This window comes from Neomonachus schauinslandi, chromosome 14 (assembly GCF_002201575.2).
Source record: "Neomonachus schauinslandi chromosome 14, ASM220157v2, whole genome shotgun sequence".
In the NCBI taxonomy this organism is placed as follows: domain Eukaryota; kingdom Metazoa; phylum Chordata; class Mammalia; order Carnivora; family Phocidae; genus Neomonachus; species Neomonachus schauinslandi.
This window is the reverse complement of record NC_058416.1, coordinates 74,875,677-74,898,114: the sequence shown is the minus strand read 5'-3', so window position 1 is coordinate 74,898,114 and position 22,438 is coordinate 74,875,677. Positions and strand designations below refer to the sequence as shown.

Below are 22,438 nucleotides of genomic sequence, written 5' to 3'. Positions count from 1 at the left end.
AGACAATTCAATGAGGAAAGATAATACTGTCTAAATTCATCAAGCTGCCAAGAATTCATTGAAAAATTAGTTACAGATCATCTTCAGGGAGGGAGCAGGAATGTTAGGCGAAGGGAAAGTGAAGAAATCAAGCATTGCTAAACCTCCTCCAGTGCCGTGTGGGTTGTGGAATTTTCCCCGTGCTCCTTCTACTCTGAATTTTAGGCAGAATTGAGAGGAAACCACATTGCAAAGAGGTTCTTCCCATTTACAAAAAGAACAGGAAGGGTGTGAATGTGGACTTCCTGGCCCCGTATATTTTTCTGAGTTCATTGTGTTCTAAGTTCTATCGGGTTCCTGCTGACAACCTAACCTTAACAGGTAGGGGTCGCTCTCCCTGGGGAATTTTAGGTTGGGTAAAGTCATCACTTTGGTCAGAAACTGAATGCTGTGTTCCACTCCAGGCACAGGGAGATGCCCCCACCCAATCTCGTGCGAGTCCCTAGTCTTGACCCAATGAGGCTATGAGGAGGAGAGAGCTAGTTCCTTCTAAAGTGTCTGCAGACATAGTTGAGGAAGATGCTCAACAGCTTCCTCCATAGCTGAATTCCCACCCCACCCCACCCCATCCCCAGCCTGGGATTCGATGTTGTGCACTGGTTGAAAGTGAGGTGCTGGAATCACCCAATGCCTGGCCCTGGATCTCCTTTCTACCGCCTCCCAGCTGTTGACTAGAACTCCCTCCCTGTACCTTGCTCACCTATGAAATGGGAATAAGATCTACTTCGTGGTGCAGGTGTGTGTGATTACACATTACACGAGTAATGCGTGCAAGAGTTGAGCACCGATGCCCAGTTAGAATGCAATGAATTTTAGGTATAATAATAATAATTAATAATTTATTCTTATTCTTATGATTAGGATAGGAACTCTAACTTAGATCTTGGCTCCCTCACTCTACTTAGCTCAGTGTCAGCCAAAATCATGGCAGATGCTTCATGAAGACCCCACCAGGTGCCACAGAATGGGAAGGAGCAGAGAGTGATGGCGTGGATGTAGATGGCATGGCGTGGGCTGGTCAAGACCTCGTCACAGCACTTAGGGTGCCACGGGTCCCAGATGCATGAAGGCTTCCTCCAGGCCCTGGTCTTTCTCAAAAACCCAGACAGATGCAAATTCCACCTCAGAGCCTGATGCAGATAATTAGGGATAAAGATGCTAAGGTACCCTCTAGGTTCATTTAAGGCTTTCAAAAACATCTAGAAGTCCATTTCATCTCAGAGGGTACCAGCCAGAAGAGAAGAGAGACATTAAGTTTGCCCCCCCCCCAACAAGGATTATGCTTGGTGAGTTCAGTTCTCTATGAAGGGGTTCCTTGTGGGATGATTCCTCCGGCGACCCCTCCTCAGAGGTTACCTGGTGCTCATGGGGCCATTTAGCAGGTTGCTGATGCTGTTGGGAATCCTGGATGTGGAACGGGTATCATGTTGTTAGTTCAAGGCCTTACCTGTTCGGCCTCCCCACAGTCCAGCTCTGCATGTGACTTCCTGCAACAAGATCTATCACAGCCTTCCCTCAAGTGTACTCTGTGGCGTCAGTGCTCTGGGCAAAAAGGTTTCCATAGCCAAATAAGTTTAGGACTGGATGAGAGAACATCAAATAGATGTCTTTGCTGCAGGACTTTTCAGAACCTTCAATATGTTAATGTAATTCGTCCTCAAGTTACCTAACCTCAATTATCCTCAATTTTCTGCTTGCCCCTTTGATTTTCTGAGCTTTCCTTTCTTCTGAGGACTTAAAATAAGTCAGCCCCCAGCTGTTCTTCGTTCTGTCAGGCCCAGAGTGGGTAAAGAGACCCCAGTGATCAAAGGGAGCCCCAGGTAGGGCCAGACTTGCCTCCAGGAATGGACCTTATGGATTCCCTCTCATCTTGTGCTTCTTGCAGAAAAGAGCCAGGGTGGAAGTGGAGAGTGAGTGACAGCTTAGAGGGGGGTGCATTGATTGGTTGGCTGAGGGGAGCAGGGAGTCCTTGGGGAGGTGGTGTTTTCAGAGGTGGGGTGGCGGCATCCTGAGCAACTCCCTTTCTTCTAGGATTTTCCCCAAGAGCTTGGCTGCCTCCAAGGCACAGCCCCAGTGGATGGTGAGCCCGTAGCCTCCATGGCCATAGTTGTGGATGACCTGGGAGAGGCAAGAGAGAAGGTAGCCAGGAGTGCCCTGGAAGAATCAGGAGCTCCCTGAAAAGTTCTGGGCAAAGCCAGAGGGAACCAGAGGGCCTCTCAGCTCCCTGGCAGGATGGTGGGGTCCCAGGAACACCAGTAAGGTGATTGTTTGGGGAGCTGGAGGTCAACACCCTAGACTCTCTTTTGCTTAGGAAATGGACCTGCTTTCTGCACTCAGCACAGAAAAAGTAGAATCATCTAGAACTTGAGGCCAGGGATTCCCCTCCCCCAATCAAATTGTTTGAAGTTCCCTAAATCACCTTTCTTGTTCCCATCCTGCTCCAGAATGCCAAACCTCTTGTGTTAATAGAGAGACTCTTCTACCCACCTCGGGAGGAAAGAAAAGCCAGGGCACCATACGGGGGGACTCTGGTTAGCATGCTAATTTGTCCTAGGGACAGAGGCAAGACCCCTGGGGCCTTTTTTAAAGCTAAAACCATCAGCAGGGAGTTTGACTCCATATGTGACTCTTTCCTCTGTATGTGTGTACATGTGTGCATGCAAGCACACATACACATACATCCCCTATACACAAAACTGTTCTACACACACACACACACACACACACACACACACACACCCCACATGCCCGGCATAAGGGAGGAAGGATGACCTACATGAGGAGGATGGCTTTCCTGTGGGGACTCTACCACCTAGTCAGGTCAGTTCCTTCAGCCAGGACATCTTCCACCATTTCAAGAAGCCCCGCTCCTACCCCAGAAGAGGGAACATGAAAGAGGGACCCCAGAGAACTGATGGAACGGCCACAGAATAGACATCTGCAAATTCAAACCACATCCCAGCCATGTTCCTCACCAGTTGTCTGACTGAGGCAAATGATTTCATGTCTTAGATCCCCAGGATCCTCATCTGAAGCATGGGGGAAGCAGGACCTATCACAAAGAGCTGGAGGGGAGATTCAGGGAGGTCTTTCATGTCTCAGTAACCTGTTTTCCTTCTGCCTGACCACAGGCTTTGACAAACTGAGGGGCACCGCCCTCTCCGTAACCTTGAGCAAGTCCTTTACAACATCCCTGAGCCTCAGTTTCTTTACAGAGGAAGGGATGTTAGCCAGCGTTGTCCTGGCCTGCCAGTCGGCTGTGTGAAGCCAGATGTCAGGCAAGACTGGAAATGCCAGAGCCTATTAGGGGTAGGGGGGGACTTTGCGTTCCTTGCCAGGGGAGCATACCTCTGTGTTTAAAGATCCAAAGCGAAGCTGTTCTCTTTCTAGCCGAATCTGGGGGCGTACTGGCCGGAGGCCAGTCAATTCAGCAATAATTTTTGCATCCTGGAAAAAAAGAGTGTTAATAATTCATCTCCAGATTTTTTTTTTTTTGCTGCTGCCATTTTTAGGTGATAGAGTTAGCTTTGGAGTCTCATTATCACCACCAACACCATCACTTTCATTAACCGCCGCAACCATCACTACCTTTATCAGCTGCCAACATCATTATTGTCATTCTTACCACATCACTACCAGTTCTATCGATGACCCCATTTCCATCAACCACCACTACCAGCCACCACCATGATGTCAACAGTCATGCCTCCTCACCCTCATTATCACCATCCTGAGCATATTCATCACCATCAACATCACCACGGTCATCGCCACCAACAGGCAAATGAAAAAACTGAGATGTCAAAACAAACAAACAAAGGACAAACACTGAGATTTCTACGACAAATGTGTCTGCTCCTTGTGCAGACAGACTAAGGTGTTTTTAGGGTTGGCATCTCAAAAGACAGCAACTCTTAGCCATGGACAGATAGGTGTCACCCGCTCACAGTAGGACTTCCTTGTGCATTATCAAATCCTGGTGTATTTCACAGTCCCTTGCTGGAAGAAATTTACCCAATTATCCCAGTGGCAGTGTCTTCCCATCCTCAAGGGGCCTCATGATCAAGCTGCCAAGACCCTGGTCTAGGGTACCAATACTCCTCCCCACCTTACCTTCAGGGTGGGCTCCAGTCTGCAGCAGCCTTCCCAGATGGTGTTGTGGTCCTGGATGTTGTTTACCTCACTCCAGTTCCCCAGCTGAAAGATGCCTCCCAGAGTCACTGCCTGGATCCTAGGTAAAAGTGAGGAGAGTCAATGACAAAGGGAAATGAAGCCTTTGAGACAAATGGGAGCCATCGCCATGCTCACCCTTCCAACCGTCTCTACCTAAATCCCCATAACCATCCGCCTGGTCCTCCTTGCTAACACCACCATCAACACCATTGCAATCGCCACTGTCATTACCACCCACCACCATCTCTACTGTCACCATTAATGTCACTGTCGACATCGTCGTCTCTTCCAGTGCACAGCATGGTGACTGTAGTTAGCAATACTGTATTGTATACTTGAAAATCGCTAAGAGAGTAAATCTTAAATGTTCTCACTACACACAGGGAAATCGTAATTATGTGACATGATGGATGTGTTAGCTAACCTTATTGTGGTAATCATATCGCAATATATGTATATATCAAATCGTCACGTACATTGTAAATGTGCACCATTTGTCAATTACATCTTAATGAAACGAAAAAATATCGTTTACGTCAACAACATCATCTTCACAACTGCCTTCTTTGCTATCATGGATATGTCATCACCGTCAGCCCCATTTGCCATTTCCACCACCAGCATTCATGTTGCCATTGATAATGTCATCTCTGTCACACCACTAACATCACCATGAAGATAGCACAGCCCCACTTAACATTAATGTTGCAATCAACATGAATTAACACTGCCTTTGAGATTGTCATCTCCACCATACTATTAACATCATTGATAGCGTCATCTCCATCAGCACCAGATACTGCCTCCACTCCCAATCATTGCCATCATCATCAACCTCCTCCTCAACACCACGCCACCCCCATTAATGTCAGCACTCTACCATCCTTGTCCTAATCACCACCCCTGTGAACTTTCCCAACAATGACAGTATTATCTCCACTATCACCATTCCACTCTCAAGACATTGTCATCCCATCAAAATGACCACCATCTTCACGAACATCATCACTTCTCCCATTAATATCATTATCACCATCAACCCAGATCCCCATTCCCACCACACTCCTGTTATTTCTGTTCACACCTTCCAGTGTCATTGCCCTCACACCCACTACCCTTGTCTCCAGCATCACCACTACAGTCATCCAAAAACTTGTTCAAGATGGAACCCTGTTAAGGTTGAGTCCTGCCTTTCCAGGGATTTACTGGCTCAACCTCACTTAGAAAACATTGGAAGAAAAAACCTGCAGCGACTAAGCAAGGGGCCTGGGGTGGGCAGCATAGAGAGGGCATGAAGGTGCCCCTTCTTCTGCCCTAAGATGTCAGATTCTTACCCTGGGATGATGTATGGGGACTGGTAGATGCCTTTCTCTGGGTCATGGGTGAGAATGAAGTGCTTCATCCAAGGGGCATCCACCTGTTGATTGAGGGCAGACAAGTCTCATCGGGGAAGTTGGATCACTGTTCTGCTCCCCTCTCCGCCTAGATGTTCTGACAAGTGTGGCAAAGCCAATCCCTAAGCCCTCTGCTGACCCTTCTGCTCCAAGTCTGCCCTGACTGCTTGCCCTTGCAGGAAGAGCCACCCCTGCTCCCTGAAATATCACACATTTTCACCTACATGACCACAGAAAAGCCCAGCATACATGTACAAATACACATACACTTCAGCCCACATCAGGAACACACCAACACTCATACAAGCACACATACACACATGCCCACAAAGGGGCATCCTTCACACACATGCACACATACACAGTGAGAAGCAATGTGGGATGATGTTTACAAGACATAGGCTCTTAAACCAGATTATCTGGATTCTAACCCCAATTCCACAACTCACCACCATGTGAATTTGTGCATGTTACCTAATTCCTCTCTGCCTCAGTTTTCCCATTTGCAAAGTAACAATGGCAATATGATAGAACTCATCTCAAAGGGTTCTGGTAAGGATTAAATTAATAGCACAATAAAGTGCTCCGGCCTATACCTGGTACTTAATAAACACTCCATAAATGTTTGCTCTTTTTATCATAATACAGGAATATGCACTTCCTACATATGTAAAAACATATACGTGCATGCTTTGCTATATTATGAAAAAAACCCGAAAGAGAATGTTTGGAGGGGTCATGTTGGTCCTTCTTGCTTCTTTAACATGTCAATTGCCTGAAATCTGTGAGGCTCTTCTAACAGATGTCCCCAACACATCCTCTATCTTTGGAGAGGAAATAAGCAGGCAGCTACAATCTCTCTATCAAGAAAAGCAGGAGGTTCCATCCCTCACCTTCACACTCACCTTAATGATTTGTCCCCGGCCTGGTTTCAGTAGAGGGTCTGGTTGCAATGCCCCAGCCCACACCCCAGTGCAGTTGATAATCACATCAGCACCTCCTCTTGCCACCTGGCAGCAACGAACAGAGCAGGTGGCATGGGAAGGGGTGAAGGCCCTGGTAGGGCCCCTCTTTCCCTCCCCTCTTTCCCTCTGCCCTCCACCCTGCAGCTCTCTGCTCCCTATGGAACAGCACGGAGGAGGCTCAATGAGGAATCCAAGGAGTGGACTTCAAATCTCTGCTCCGCCATTTACCTGCTATGTGACCTCAGAAATGTTCCATCATCTCCTCAAGGCTCAGCTGCCTTCACTATAAAGTAGGGCTGGTGATATCTGTTCTTAGACTGTGTGAGGATCCAATGTGACCCTGGATGTGAAAGTGCTCAGGAAGGAGTACTGTGGAAGGGGGAAAACCTTCTTGGGACCTCCCAGAAGAAGTCAGACACAGAGATAATTCTCTTCCTCCTTCTGAATCCTTTTTATTTCATTCTCTTGCCTTCTGCTCTGCCAAGGCATTTTCAAAAGGCATGGTGGAACCCCTGGCTCTGTGCATGTGTGGGATACTTGACAGCTCAAGGGTATAGCATGATGGGCACCCAAACCCCTAGCCCAGTGCCAGTGACTCCCCTCACAGGTCTGTCATGGGGCACACACATTGCAAGGCATTGTTGTCATTCAAGAGCCAGCATTTGCTACATTGGACTGTGAGCTTCTTGGGAATAAGGGCTGTGTCTGAGTCAACCATGTATCCCAAGTGCCCATCAGGGCTCAACCCGGAGGAGGTACTCATTATATAATGCCAGTAGCTGCATTTACCAAGCACCTTCACATGCCAAGTACAATTCTAGGTGCTAGGATTGAGTGAAGTTATACAGCAAAGCTCCTGGTACTTAGCCAGTGCTTGATGGTGATAGCTGCTACTATCATTGTTATTGATGACGGTGTTACTCTGGAGCCAAGTCAGCTAAGAGCTTTAACTTTGCAGAAACATTAACCCTGATTTGTGTAGGAGGCAACCAAGTGTCTGGAACTCAAGAGTGGAGTGCAGCTGATACATGTAAGAGGCAGCCAACTCTCTGGCCCTAAAACCCACTGAGGCTCAGAGGTAGATTAGCCCCTAATGTCCACCACTATCCTACCATCCCTTTGTTCCAGCCACCAACATCAAGACAGAATGCTTGAGTCCTTCTGGGATTCAAGAAAGGCCTGGCACAGGCCTCAGGGGGACCCTGGGAGTCTGACAAGGGACCCCCAACCCAGCAACAGGGAGCAGAGGCCTCCCCTCCTCACCTCTCTCCCACATCCAGCCCCTTCCAGCCCTGCAACTCACCTCCTCAAAAGACTCCACTTTCTGCTGGAAGAATTTCACTCCCCTCTCAGTTAACCTGGGGGGATCAGACACATCAAAAAGCCCAGTATTCAGTTCTTTGTCCCATCTCTCCAAGGAGATGGCATGGGGGATGTTCCCTAAAGAAACTTCTGTGGATGTTAGTCCCATAGGATGCTCCTTGAGAAAATGGCTGTGTAGTCAGATCAGATCAGTTCATAAGCACCTTGATGGACTAGTGGTCCGTGAAATGTCCCATGGGAAAACTGAGATGGCTCAAGCCCCTTGTCAGCAGATGGAGATGGGAAAAGAGCCTTGGTGAAGGTCATACAGTGAGTTAATGACGGGATTGGGACTTAGACCCAGGCCTCTTAGTTCAAAACTCTTCCTATTACCACCACATTGCTTTGTAACATCAAAAGGAATGAGATGCAGGGTGGAGGAGCGGCAGAGCTGGACCAGTGCTAAACGCCCCTTTGTCAGAAGCAAGGCATGAGGAGGAAGGTGGACTGGGGACATCCACCCCTCCCTCAAAATGTCCCAGAGGAAAAATATCTGTCATTATTAGAGATGTAGGAGAAACATCAAAAGAACAGGAAGTAAACCCTATGAAAGGTGAAGCATAACCTCAGGACTATTTCCTCAAGATAGAAAAAGTGGGGATATTCTGTCTAGGAAGAGGCTGGATATGAGTCATAAGTATCCTAGCATTAGGAGAAATAACTATGTTGTAGTGCAATGATTCCGAAACCTGGCTGATAATTAGAATCACTCAGGGAACTTCTTAAAACACAAATTTCTAAGCCCCACCCCAGAGGATCTGATTCAGTAGATATAAAGTGGGGTCCTGAAATCTGTATTTCTAAAAGCTCCTCAGGTGATTTGATAAAAGCTGCAATCCATTCTAGATTTTTTTTAAATCTTAATAAAATAGTAAAACATAGGAAATATATGGAATCTTCCTTAATATGAATATAAATATAAATATGTCTCTCAAGCTAATGTTTGCTAATTTAGAACACTACAAGATTTCTATTAACATCAGAAACAAGACAGAGACAACCACTATACCCTGTATTAGTTAACATTGTTCTGGAGGTAGTTACCACAGCAGTTAGACAAGAAAAAAAAATGAGTTATAAAAATAAAAGGCAACTTATGTTTTGCAGATGATGTAAATATGTCTGGAAAACTTACGAGAATCCATTTAAAACCATTACACAAACATTATGGATTTTGGTGAGGTCAGTAATAAATATCACATGTAAAGATCTGCCCAGATGGTTCTGATGCCCAATCAGATATGGAAACCATGGTTTAGTATACAGAAGTGATCAGAACCAAGGATAGCTCCCACCAAGCCTAAGAGTTTTCCTTTAACATTTGGGGTTGGTCAATACAAAAACAAATCCCATGAACAATTGTCAGTAGACACCCTGGTCCTTGGGAGGTGCTTTCCTTAAACCAAAGTTGAAATTCTCACCTTTCAGTCAGCCATGGTAGATACCTCCTCCCCTCCACAATCAGGCTTGTGTTGAACCAGCCATAGCTAGAGTCAAAAACAGGCAAGAGTGGTAATAAAGAGGGGCGCCTGGGTGGCTCAGTCGTTAAGCGTCTGCCTTCGGCTCAGGTCATGATCCCAGGGTCCTGGGATCGAGCCCCACATCGGGCTCCCTGCTCGGCGGGAAGCCTGCTTCTCCCTCTCCCACTCCCCCTGCTTGTGTTCCCTCTCTCGCTGTGTCTCTCTGTCAAATAAATAAATAAAATCTTTAAAAAAAAAAAAAGAGTGGTAATAAAGAATCAGAATCAGAGCGATATTCAAAGACTTTCAAATGGAGGTGGGAGCAGTCTCACTTTAGGGGGCCCCCAAGGGTAGAGCCAGGACCATTGAGTGAAGTTCAAATGGGGACTGGTTTTCAGTGCAAGGAAATTTTTTCTATCAGAAAAGCCATCCCTGACATTGGGGTGTGCACATGGAGACCGGATGTGCATTCTTAGAAGGTATTCAGGCATGGGGTGGGGTGAAGGGAGGACCAAAGAGACATCAGGCTGCAAGGGAAAGAATAGAGGCGTTTGGAGTCACACAGACTGGGTTAGAATCCCATTTTGGTCACTTGGCTGTGTGACGTTGGGAAGTCATTTAGGCTCTCTGAAGCTCAGTTTCTTCATCTACAAAAGAGAGTAGGGACATGGAGCTTCTGGGCTTCAGATCTGTGATCCCCCACCATCTTAGCCCAGGTTCCTTATTGGGTGGGTGGCTTCTCCAAAGGAGCTGAACAGAGCAGCAGGAATCCAAGGTATCAGTGGCTCTTGGCTTGGGGTGGAATAGGAAACTTGGTACCTCCATCTTCTGTTGCCTTCTGGACAGATCTGTCTGAATCATAGCACCTCAGCCCCTTTGCCCATAACAACCTCACCTGTAATCAGGGAACATGTCCAACTCTCTGCAGGTCAGCTTCCGAAATCCCAGAACTGTGTCCTTCCAGGACGGATCCTGCCAAGGAAGGAGAGAAGGAGGCCCAGGGATGGGTGAAAGTCAATAAAAAGTTGTACAATGTGTACCACATGTAAGGCACTGTTCCAAGTATGTTACTTATACCACTCCATTTAATATCCCCAACAATCCAATGAAATACATACTATTCTTATCTCCATTTTTACAGCTGGGCCAATTGAGACTTAAAGAGGTTAAGCAACTTGTCTAAAGTCACACAGCTAATAAACAATGGAGCTGAGATTTGCACCAACACAGTTTGGCTTCAGAGTCCATGGTCTTAACCATGATGCTATACGAAGGCAGGGTGAGAAAAAGGCTGAGGGCGAGTGATAGGGTAAGAGTCAGAAATAGGAGAGAAACTGTTGACAATGAGGGTTATATCAAGGGGTGAGGGTGGGAGGCAGCTGAGCATAGGGTCAGACAACCTGGTGGAGTTTTGGGCCTCCCCACGGACCACCTTGAATTCTCTGAGACTCCCATTTTCTCGTCTGTATAATGGAATTAATAATCACTCTTGGTCCAGTGAAAGAGAACAGATAATATGGGGGATGCCTGTAGCCCGGTGCTAAACACTGACTCAGCCTTAGAGAGCTGGCCTGGGTTTCTGGAAACCCCGCCCAACCATCCCTCCAGCAACTTAAGAACATCCCCCAAGGCTGTGCCCTTCTTAACGCATTAGGCACCATGGGATCACAAACAGCCTGGGTTCAAATCCCAGTTCTGCCACATAAGAGATTTGTGACTTGAGCAAGTTACTCCATTTCTCTGAGCTTCTATTTCCTCGTTGTACAAAGAGGCTAATGATAGCACTTACTTGTTGGTTATTATGAGAATTAAATAAGTCACTAGTCGTAAGGTAGTTAACATAGGGCCTGGTAAATAGTAAGGGCTCATGTGCCATGATGAATGTTTTAGTCTATCTTGGCAAAAAGCCCTGGCACCTCTAGGGACACAGGCAACCTTGTGACTTCAGCATGAAATCGTCACCACTACAGGACATGTTTGGGTTTGACTCAACCAAAGGCTAGTTCCCCTGTTTCATCAGAAAGTTCTTTGGTCTCTGCTAATTTAAGAACAAAATTGGAAACAAAAGTAATTTTAAAGCATAAATAGAATTTAAAGGAAACCTGATTTGAATGCAAGAGGCTGTCACCCACAAGGCTCAAAGTACTCCCCAGACTCAGGCTCCCAGCCCTGGTCTGTGAACAAGAACCCCTCACTCACCGGAAAATCTTCACGGAAGAGGTTGTAGCCTGAGATCAGGGCCAGGCCCATGTTTGCAGCATTGGGAGAATGGATGTGGCTCAGGAGATAGTCAAAGGTCTGCTGGTTCCAATGTCTGGAAGGATCCCACAGATTCTCGGTCACCTAATACCCCGAGCTGGACAAGAAAACTCTGAGGGTTGGCTTGCATGGGATTGTGACCAGGCTGGTGGGGATATGTCAAAATCCAGAAATCCACCACGTTCACTTCTGCAGCGTCCCAAATGCCTATGGGTCTTCCCTAAGCCCAGACTTTCTAGTATTTCCCCACTAATAGGAAAGAGAAGAGGGGAAACAAGGGATGATCCATCACAACCATTTGGAGCCCACCTCGGGCTTGGGATCATGTAGCTGCGAGTTTAAATGAAGGCTTAGGCCTGCTTTGAGATCTGCCCCACAGTTCAGGCTCACTCCAAGCACCTCCCCCTCCCCCCATATAAATGCCAGCAGGAGACCTTAGCTTGCTGCTCCCAAACACTTTCCTCCTCTTCTTCCTGGGCACATAACTGGCTACATCGCCTAGAGTCCCATGCAGCCAGGTGTGGCCATGTGACTGCATTCTGGCCAATGTACCCTAAGACCACACATGTCGTCCTCATGCTGTGCTCCTTCCAAAAGCACAGCATAGTGACATCAGAAGGTATGGTGACACAGTTACTGTGGCATCAGATGTGACATCAGAAGCCACAGAGGAGGACAGCAGAGCTGCGAGATGCAAGGAGCCCAGGCCCCTGAATTGCCACCCAATGATCAGGAACATCGGTTCTGGAATTTATGGGAGAACGTAACTTCTGTTTGAGTCATTACACACTTGGGGCTTCTTTGCTGAAGCAGCCGGCAGTTTGCGGTTTCTACACAGACAAAATAACCTTTGCAACGTCTTTGCTACACCTGATCATCCATCCACCCATTTACAAGTATTCCTGATCTGGAGGTTCCTCTTAAAGTTAAAACTAGAATTACCCTATGATCCAGCAATCACACTACTGGGTATTTCCCCGAAGAATACAAAAACACTAATTCAAACGGATACGTGCATCCGATGTTCATAGCAGCATTATTAGCAATAGCCGAGATACGGAAGCAGCCCAAGTGTCCATCAATTGGTGAGTGGTTAAGAAGATGTGGTCTGTTGGGGCACCTGGGTGGCTCAGTCGTTAAGCGTCTGCCTTCGGCTCGGGTCGTGATCCCAGGGTCCTGGGATCGAGCCCCGCATCGGGCTCTCTGCTCGGCCTGGAGCCTGCTTCTCCCTCTCCCACTCCCCCTGCTTGTGTTCCCTCTCTAGCTGTCTCTCTCTGTCAAATAAATAAAATAAAATCTTTAAAAAAAAAAAAAAAAAAAAGAAGATGTGGTCTGTTTATACAGTGGAATATTACTCAGCCGTAAAAGAGAATGAAATCTTGCCTTTTGCAATGACATGGACAGAGCTAGAGAGTATAATTCCAAGCGAAGTAAGAGATAGACGAATGCCCTATGATTTCACTCATATGTGGAATTTAAGAAACAAAACAAATGAACAAAGGGGGAAAGAGAGAGAGAGACTCTTAACTGTAGAGAACAAAATGATGGTTCCCAGAGATGAGGTGGGTGGGGGGTGTGGGAAATAGGTGATGGGGATTAAGGAAAACACTTGTGGTGAGTGCCAGGCGATGTATGGAAGCGTTCAATCAGTATATAGTACACCTGAAACTAATGTAACACCGTATGTTAACGAACTGGAACTAAAATAAAAACATAAAAAAAGAAATTGTTAAATGAAAATGATTGTCACAATGGGCAAATTCAGGGGAGCTAGATTTCTAAGCTGTTAAATATAGCTGTTAAAAATGGCAATTAGAATGAGTTCAAATAAACTGAAAGATCTTTTTATGAATTTATATATGGAAAAAAAATACGTGTCTGAGGGCAAAATTGCTCCCTACTATACCCAGTATCAAGGACTTTAGTGCATTTTGTCCTTCTTTATAATTATTGCTGGAGTTTGAAGGGCCTCTGTTTTCTTTTTCTTTTTTTTTAGATTTTATTTATTTATTTGAGAGAGAAGCAGAGACAGAGACAGAGAGAGCACAAGCAAGGGCAGTGACAGAGGGAGAGGGAGAAGCAGACTCCCCTCTGAGCAGGGAGCCCGATGTGGGGCTCGATCCCAGGAACCCAGGATCATGATCTGAGCCGAAGGCAGACGCTTAACCGACTGAACCACCCAGGTGCCCCTAAAGAGTTCTGTTTCCTGTTAGCCACTGGGAAAATCAGATGAAAATGATCTTTAAATAAATAAACTAGGAAAAAAAATACCATGTATTCCTGATCCATCTATGCACATGGCATCCACAGCCACCCAGTTTAGGGGAGGCATGGAGGAAAGCCTCCATTTGTCTGGCACATAGTAGGCCTTACTATTTATTAGTATTTTCTTCTAAGCTTTGACAAGGGGCTTGTTCTTGGTGACGGGAACCCTGAGAGGGAGCATCCCCTCTTCAAACTCAGCCCCACCAGTTCCCCGGGCCGCCCTGTGGGACCCTCACTCACACTTCCTGTGGGTTGCTGGGGTCCGAGAGGTAGGCCTGACAGAGGCCGGCAGCCACGTTGCTGTTGGTGAACGGGGTGAAGCGGTCTGCATAGACCCTGACGTCCAGCGATGGCAGGACTGAATGGTAGCGCTCGTGGATGCACAGGGCAGTGGACAGCCCAATGACCCCGGCTCCAATCACCACCACGCGCATCGTGCCAGCCTGCAGGGGGGAAAGGTTGCAGTGTGCCATCACCACCGTCCCCTGAAAGGCTTAGAAAGTGCCAGACATTGGGGCACCTGGGTGGCTCAGTTGGTTAAGCGACCGCCTTCGGCTCAGGTCATGATCCTGGAGTCCCGGGATCGAGTCCCGCGTCGGGCTCCCTGCTCGGCGGGGAGTCTGCTTCTCCCTCTGACCCTCCCCGCTCTCATGTGCTCTCTCTCAAATAAATAAATAAAATCTTTAAAAAAAAAAAAAAAAGTGCCAGACACCGCCAAGCCCTTCTATACCTGATCCTCTTAATGACCCTCAGAAATGGAAAAATGGAAACAGAGAGAGGCCAAGCAACTTGCCCAAGGTCACGGGTCAGCGGGTGAGTGATGCAGCTTTGGCTGGGCAGCCTCCCCCGAAGACCCTGCCCCAAGCCAGGAACATAAATAGGGCTGAGCGGAGCGTCTGGCCGGCTGTAGACTTGGGGGCTTGCGGTGAGGACCATGGGCTCTAGCTTCAAATCTCATACCTCAACTCTGCCACCTAATGGCCATTGACTTTGGGCAAGATGCTCATGAGCCTTCACCTTCTGGGAAACGGGGGGGGGGGGGGGGGATAATAACAGTCTACCTTGGAGAAAGATGGGAGTTTTAACAAGATGGCCAGTGTAAAAGCCTCAACATAGGGTCAAGTGCAAAAGAAGTAGTTTACTGACATTCATTGAGTACCTACTGTGTACCGACCCCAGGGCTAAGTGCTTCGCCCCACATTCTTAGGAGGCTGGGGTTATTGGCCCCATTGTTCGGATGAGGAAAAGGAGGCTCAGAGAGGCGAAGTAAGTTACCTGAGGTCACACAGCCAGTAAGTGATGCTGCCGGGATTTAATTTCGGTTCAAGTAAACTCAACATCCACTTACGGCGCACCTACTATGAACCAAGCTGGGACCTAGTGGGTGCAAAGTCTGACTTTAGAACTCGGTTCTTCCAGCACAACCGCTCAGGGCCGGCCTTGGGGGCTGGGTTGGCTGGGTCCTCAGAAGTTTAAAAGGCTTAGCAGCTTTGGACCTTGAAGCTGCTTGGGCCCCCACACAGCAGGGAAATACCCTGTGGGCTCCTGCTGAGGCAGAACAAGGGGACTTTTTTATGCCCGGAAGGGCCAAGTTCAACTTTCCCTCCTCTACACTCACAGCCCTCTTCCCAGACCAAGCCTCCTGGCAACCCCGTGGCCCTGAACGGCAGGACATTCTCAATACGGCCTAGTTTTGTAAAAGGGGAAAATGGCTCCAGCCCACAAGAACTGGACTCCGTTGGGGTTTCAGCAGCCAAGTTGGAGATAAAACCAGGAAACGGAAAAGCATTTCTCCTCTGGACCATTCTCCTTCCTGCTGCGAGGCTTGGTTGCAGGGGCAGGACCCTCTCAGGGACCCCTAGCCTCCTCCCATCCCGCCTCCCCCCCTACTTTGCCTCAGGAGATTCACTCTCCTCATCTGTAAACTAAGAGTAACCCTGACCTCCCAGGGTCACCCTGAAAATGAATCCACCAGCTTGGCAGAAGTTTCTGGTGCCGCACCTGGCACAGAGTAGGGCCCTCAGTATGTAGTGACCTCCTTCTGTCCCCCGGGCATCTTGAAGATAACAAGGTGAAAGAACTTGGGGGGGGGGGGAAGAGAAGAGGAAGAAGGGAGAGTCAGACCTGGCTTCACTTCTGACCCTCTGTGTGGCCTTGACCAAGTGACTTCCCCTCTCTGGGCCTTCTGACTCTCTCTGCATAACTCAGGAGAGTTGACCACTTTTGTGCATTAACAATAAGAAGGTGAGAATAGAGGGCTTTCCAAATTCCCCAAATGAATCCAAGAGGCAGCAGTAACAGCCCAGGCTGGGGGTCAGACATACCCGGGTTCGCAGCCTGGCTCTGGCACACACCCAGCCATGTGACCCTGGGCAAGTCGCTTAACTTAACTGAGCGAGGGTGACCAATCTCCTCAGTTTCCCAGGACTGAGGGTGTTCCCAGGATGTGGACTCTGAGAGCGAAAACCAGGAGAGTCCTGGGGCAAACAAGGATGAGTTTTCGTCCTGATTGAGCCTCTATTTCCTCTTTTGTGGACTTTTAAGGGTGACAAAGCTCCCTGCCCATTGTCTCCCCACCAAAATATCAGCTCCCGGAGGACAGGGACATTTCTTTTTTAAGATTTATTTATTTACTTTAGAGAGAGTGAAAGAGTGTGTGCACAAGTCGGGGCGGGGGGGGCGGGGCGCAAAGGGAGAGACGCTCAAGCAGACTCCCTGCCAAGCACGGGGCCTGATGCAGGGCTCGATCTCACAACCCGTGAGACCGTGACCTGAGCCAAAACCAAGAGTCAGACACTTAACCGACTGGGCCCCGGGCGGGGACTTTTATCTTCTGTTCTATCCCCAAGGCCTAGAATGGTGCCTTGCCTATATATAGCAGGGACTCATGAATGAATGAATGAATGGATGAATGAATGAGTGAACAAGTGAATGAATGCATGAATGAATGTATCAAGTTCTTATGAGGATCAAAAGAGAAAATGCTGGTTAAGTGCTGGGGAGCTCATAAATGACAGCAGTGATTGTCACCGTCCCAGTTCACAGGTGGGGGCCAAGGACAGAGAGAGGAAGCTAAGTTATTTGAGGTTATAACAAGGGTTGGAGGAAAGGTGGGGTGTGAACCCAGCTCTGCCTTTTCCAGGGCCTGAGGTTTTTTTGTTTTGTTTTGTTTTGTTTCCATTCCCATGCCACCTAGAAAACCAGCAAAGGATGGAGAAAATGAGGAGCTGCTTCTATAGTAGAGGTTGTGAGGGACAAGAAGGAGAGTGTGAAAACCCTCCAGAGGTTTCTGGGCAGGAAGAAAGAGGCCTCGGCCTGAAGCAAAGCAGGCACACGGCCTGTCTCCGATAACCAGGCTGGTCAGGTGTGTCGAAGCCTCTGGTTAGGAGCGGGGGCACATGCCCAAGAGAAGAGCATGAGGGACGCCCGGAACAACATCTGGAGCCAAATGCCAAGATAAAGAGGGACAAGTAACAGCGTGGGACTCAGTTTCTCCAGAGCGTAAAATGCTAAAGATGAGTTAGACGTTGTCATACAGATGGGGAAACTGAGGCCCGGAAAAGCGGAGAGACTCTACCAAAATGACGTGTTTGTGATAAAAGGGATTGTGGGGTCTTGGGGTGAAAAAGTCTCCGGAAAGGGCAAGAATAGGTTGAATCAGGAAAAGAACTGTCGACACAGAGACAACAATAGCCCTGATATAGCCTGTTCCAGTCCCTGCGCTAAGAAATGTATGTGCCTTATCTGCTTTCATCTTCTGACACCCTTCAGGGTTATCATTATGCCCATTTTCCAGATGAAGCAAGTGAGGCTCGGACACCCAGCTGGCGGTGAGAAGCGGAGCCCGGCACAGCCTGACTCACAAGTCCATGTCCCTAAACAACACCATGCGAGGCTGGCAAATCATGCTATTTGAAAAAAATCAGAGGGCGGAACAGGTGAAAATAAACAGCCAATAAATATTTCAGCGTCCTGCATTGAAAGAACCCATAACATACAACGTGTGTACGAATTTTTAGTGCGTTGCTGGTAGGCATAGAATTGAGAAGGAAAAATGTGGTTCCCAAGCTAGTCATCTTAAACTGCAGGACTCAGATCTGATGCTGATTATAGCAACCGCGTGTGTGTGCATTAGAGTACAGTATAAATGCATGAGCTTCTTCTGAGAAGCAGAAGCCAAGCTGTGGGATCTGACAGATCCAGCCTCAGGTAAAATCACTCATGCACGTGGATAATGAACTTGTGGACTTGCACGCGTGCGGCTCGATTGCTAGGTCAGCCATTCCTCGTTGTTGCTGGTGTTCCTGTTAGTGTTGCCCTTCTCCCGCATCTTGCACCCTTAACTTGGAGTGTGCATCCGGGAAGCTGCCGAGCTTCTCACATTTATCTGCGTGCGTGTGGAATTATAACATGTTCGTAAGTGTGGGGCGGGAGGGGAATTTGGGGCATCTGCCACTCGCCACTACACACGTGTAGATTCATTACAGATGTCCTCTTGCTTCATCCCCTCAACTGCTCTGGGAGGTTCTACAGACGTGGGACTGAGGTTCAGGGAGGGGAAATCACTCTCCCAAAGTCACGCAGCCAGTGTGGGGCAGCATTGGGATCTGGACTCTGTTCTATCTGAGCTTTTTGCACCGTGCTATATAACTATTAGGCAGTGGGCAGTAAGTTGGCACCTGATGCTTTCTGCTTGCTTTTCAGTCTCGTGTTTGTTTGCTTATAACCTCCTTTGTCCCTCAAAAGGAATTTGGGGCAGATTGTGCCTTTGATTGCTATTTGCGTGTAGCAAAAAAATAGGAGACTTGTTAAAAAAAATCAACAAATCACGGGCAAGGTATTTGAATGAACAAAATCGGGTTGTGCCATATGGGTACTTCTTCTGCCGTTGACATTTTCACAGTTTACCCTTAACAGGAACAGAAATGCTTGACAACCAGGCTACCAGCCCCCTGTCCCCAAATAATCATGACCATTTATTGAGTACTTGCTATGTGCCGAGTTCTGTGCTAAGCACTTTCTGTTCATCGCCTCTTTTGATACTCAGACTAACCCTGGAAGAGGTGATTATGATCCCTGCCTTCCAGATGAGGAGAAGGAGGTCTGGAAAGCTGAAGGCACTTGCCTATGTTCCTGCCTAGCCGCAGAGCTGTCACCCGCCTTGGGCTCTAATGTGGAGCCTTCTCCTTAACTCTGGGAGGACCCTGAGTCCTGGTGCACCGACACCCCAACTCACCTGAATTGCCCAACTGCTGAAGAAACAGCTGCTGTAGACGCAGGATCTTATCTCCTGAGGGGAGTCTCCTGATTCTGGGGCGTCCTGTCCTCAGCCCTCTGCCCGCCAACTGGGACTGGAGCTCAGGGTCAAAATCTGGACTTATGGACAGGGCACAGCGAGGGGTGGGGCTTGGCACTGAGCTGCTCACAGGCTGGGAGACCTCCTCTCCCCTCCTTCTGGTCCCTGAAAAGTTGCCTGACTTTTCTGGCTGATCCCAAGCCCCTGGGGACAGCCCTTGGGGCGGGGGTGGTGGGGAGGGCTGATGGGGACAAGGAGGTCTGTCTCCCCGGGCCAGCTGGAGACGATCCTCTTTCTTCCCTCTTCCTGCTGCCACCCTGGGGGAGGGGAGGGTTGTTCCCTAGCCACTGTGGGCCTGGTCAGCCTGGCAGCCCTGTGGAGAGGCCAGAGATACAGGACAGGGCCTCCAGCGGCCAGCCGGCCAGCCTAATGCCATTCTTGGATGCTGGGTGCATGAGGCCAAGGAGAGACTCAGGGTGACGCCTATTTGGGCCATAAGGATGCGTGGCTCTTTGCTGCTGTATCCCAGAGACACGGGCGGCAGAACTCCAAGTCCCTCCTCTGCCAGAGCTAGACGTGGAGTTGTAATTATTAGAGCTGAAGGATTATCAGGCGCCTCACTGTGTGGATGGGAAGACTGAGGCCTGGAGAGAGGGACTAACCAGCCCCAAGTAAGGCATTCTTTGGGTCAGCTTTGAAGATCCAGCCTCCACTTCCCTATCTTCAGCATCGTTGAATAAAAAAGTGAGGATAAAATAAGAAAATGCATACAAAATATTTAGTGCGTGGTAGTTTTTAATAATTTTTATTTTTTTTTAGATTTTTAAAATTTATTTGACAGAGAGAGAGAGAAAGAGCGAGCACAAGCAGGGGGAGCAAGGGAGGGAGAAGCAGGCTCCCCACCAAGCAGGGAGTCCGATGCGGGGCTGGATCCCAGGACCCCGGGATCATGATTTGAGCCAAAGGCAGACACTCAACTAACTGAGCCAACCTGGTGCCCCTTTATAATAATAATTTTCAAAAGCATGGGGTGAACTCCACTTTTTACTCTATATACTTCTATTTCATTTGAATTTTTAAAATAATAGTCATGTATCACTTTTATATCACATGACCTTGTGTCCCTAATTCCTTGTGCCCCTAGTTCATCATGGGAATATTTAAAGTTAACAGTTAATTTAAAGTTAACAGAAATTCCCCGGATAGCTTCATGTGCCCCCGCCCCCCATCCCAGCAATGATGTACGGCTTATAAATTTCAGTGTTCCAGTTTATTTATTTATTTATTTATTTATTTATTTATTTATTTATTTAAAGATTTTATTTATTTATTTGACAGAGAGAGACACAGCGAGAGAGGGAACACAAGCAGGGGGAGTGGGAGAGGGAGAAGCAGGCTTCCCGTTGAGCAGGGAGCCCAATGTGGGGCTCGATCCCAGTACCCTGGGATCATGACCTGAGCCGAAGGCAGACGCTTAATGACTGAGCCACCCAGGCGCCCCTATTTATCTTTTTTAAAGAGTTTCTTTCTAAGTGATCTCTACACACAACATGGGACTCGAACTCACAACCCTGAGATCAAGAGTCCTGGTCTCCACCGACTGAGTCAGCCAGGTGCCCCGTGGTGTGCCAGTTTTAAGTACTTTGCCTGGATTATCTCATTTTTAAAAAAGACTATTTATTTATTTATTTGAGAGACAGTACGTGCACGAGAGAGAGCACGAGCTGGGGGTGGGGGTCAGAGGAAGAGGGAGAGGGAGAAGCAGGCTCCCCGCTGAGCCAGGAGCCTGATGCAGGACTCGATCCCAGGACCCCGGGACCATGACCTGAGCCGAAGGCAGATGCTTAACCAACTGAGCCATGCAGGTGTCTCTGGATTATCTCATTTAATCTCACAACAGCCCTATACACTAGGGGCTATTACGATCATCCCTCCCTTCAGTTCAAAAACTTGTTCCCCCTGTCCACTAAGGCTAAACACACACTTATTATCCCCAAACCCAGGAACCCCGAATCTTACATATATACCCAAGAGAAATGAAAATACACATCAACCAAAAAGCTTGTACAAGAACATTCATAGCCCCAAAGGGAAACAACTCAAATAATCAGCTGGAGAATGAATGAAACCGATGGTGGAGTTTTTGCACAATTCCCACCGTGGAATATTATACAGCGATGAAAAAGTCAAAAGCTGCCGCACACAACAGCCTGGAGGAATCTCATAGTCGCTATGTCGAGCGGAAGAAGCCATACAGGAGGAAGCCCATATTGCATGCTTCCATATTTGTGAAATTCAAGAAAAAGGCAAAACTAACTAATGGTGGTAGAGGATGTGGGAAGATTGATTGCCTCTGGGAGAGGCACTGAGGAGGATGGGGCACAAGGACACCTTCTGAGAGGCTGGAAACGTGCTCCTTCATAGGGAGGTGGTTACAGGAATGTATGTATATGTAAAAATTCATCCAGTTGTGCATTTAAAATTAAGATCAACGTCTCTGACACAATTAGAAGAGGGGGGAGGGAGAGAGAGAAAGATGGGGGAAGGAAAGAAGGAAAGAAGTCCCACAGACTCAGTTTAGGACTCACTTGGTCTTGGTGATCGTTAAGGTCCTTAAGAAACGACTCTGAATCCCCAAAGTTCACTGATCATAATGATAGAAGGTCCCCAAAAAGGCCCCCAAAAGGACCTCTGGAAGCGATTTCTGTGTATTTGGGTGGAGCTGTAGGGGTCAAAGATCCTTCTGTTCCAGTGGCTGGTTGACAAACAGCATGGCCTCATAGCAGCTCTGAAATACTCTTAGCTAAGGCGAAAGAATCATTCACTGGGAGAATTCCTTGCAGCAGGCAGAATTCTAGGTGGGGCAGGTGAAGTTATAGAACAACAAGTTAACGCTCCCTCAGATAAACTTAAGTTTTATTTTAACTTTTCTAAGTATGAGGGTCGTCAGAACCTCTGTAAATGTGTACAACACAGGAGGTATTAAGAAGAAAGTACTCATCCCCTGCAGCCAATCCCACCACCGGGAAATAGGGACCGTTAACGTTGGTCTGGTGACCAACTGGGATCATGTTATATGTGCTGTGTCTCCTGTTCTGTTCACTTATCAGTGTGGTAGGTCCTAAATATCTCTCCATGCAACTATAGAACAACACCCACCCTTTCACACTGGGTACGACTGTCTACGGCTATAACAATTTTTCAAGTCAATCCCTATGGGAGGGG

The 22,438-nt window shown here is 47.8% G+C and overlaps 1 protein-coding gene across 1 annotated transcript; it reads right to left on the bottom strand.

The window, feature by feature from the left end:
• Positions 1-1,659: 1,659 nt before the first annotated feature.
• Positions 1,660-19,179, bottom strand: DAO (D-amino acid oxidase). Its single transcript, XM_021703552.1, has 11 exons — positions 19,154-19,179; positions 14,158-14,360; positions 11,593-11,707; positions 10,289-10,365; positions 9,355-9,420; positions 7,875-7,929; positions 6,512-6,616; positions 5,547-5,629; positions 4,153-4,270; positions 3,388-3,486; positions 1,660-2,157 (listed from the first exon to the last, which is right to left on the bottom strand). The coding sequence occupies exons 2-11, from the start codon at positions 14,349-14,351 to the stop codon at positions 2,026-2,028; spliced, it is 1,044 nt and encodes a 347-aa protein (XP_021559227.1). The 5' UTR covers positions 14,352-14,360; positions 19,154-19,179; the 3' UTR covers positions 1,660-2,025.
• Positions 19,180-22,438: the final 3,259 nt, after the last annotated feature.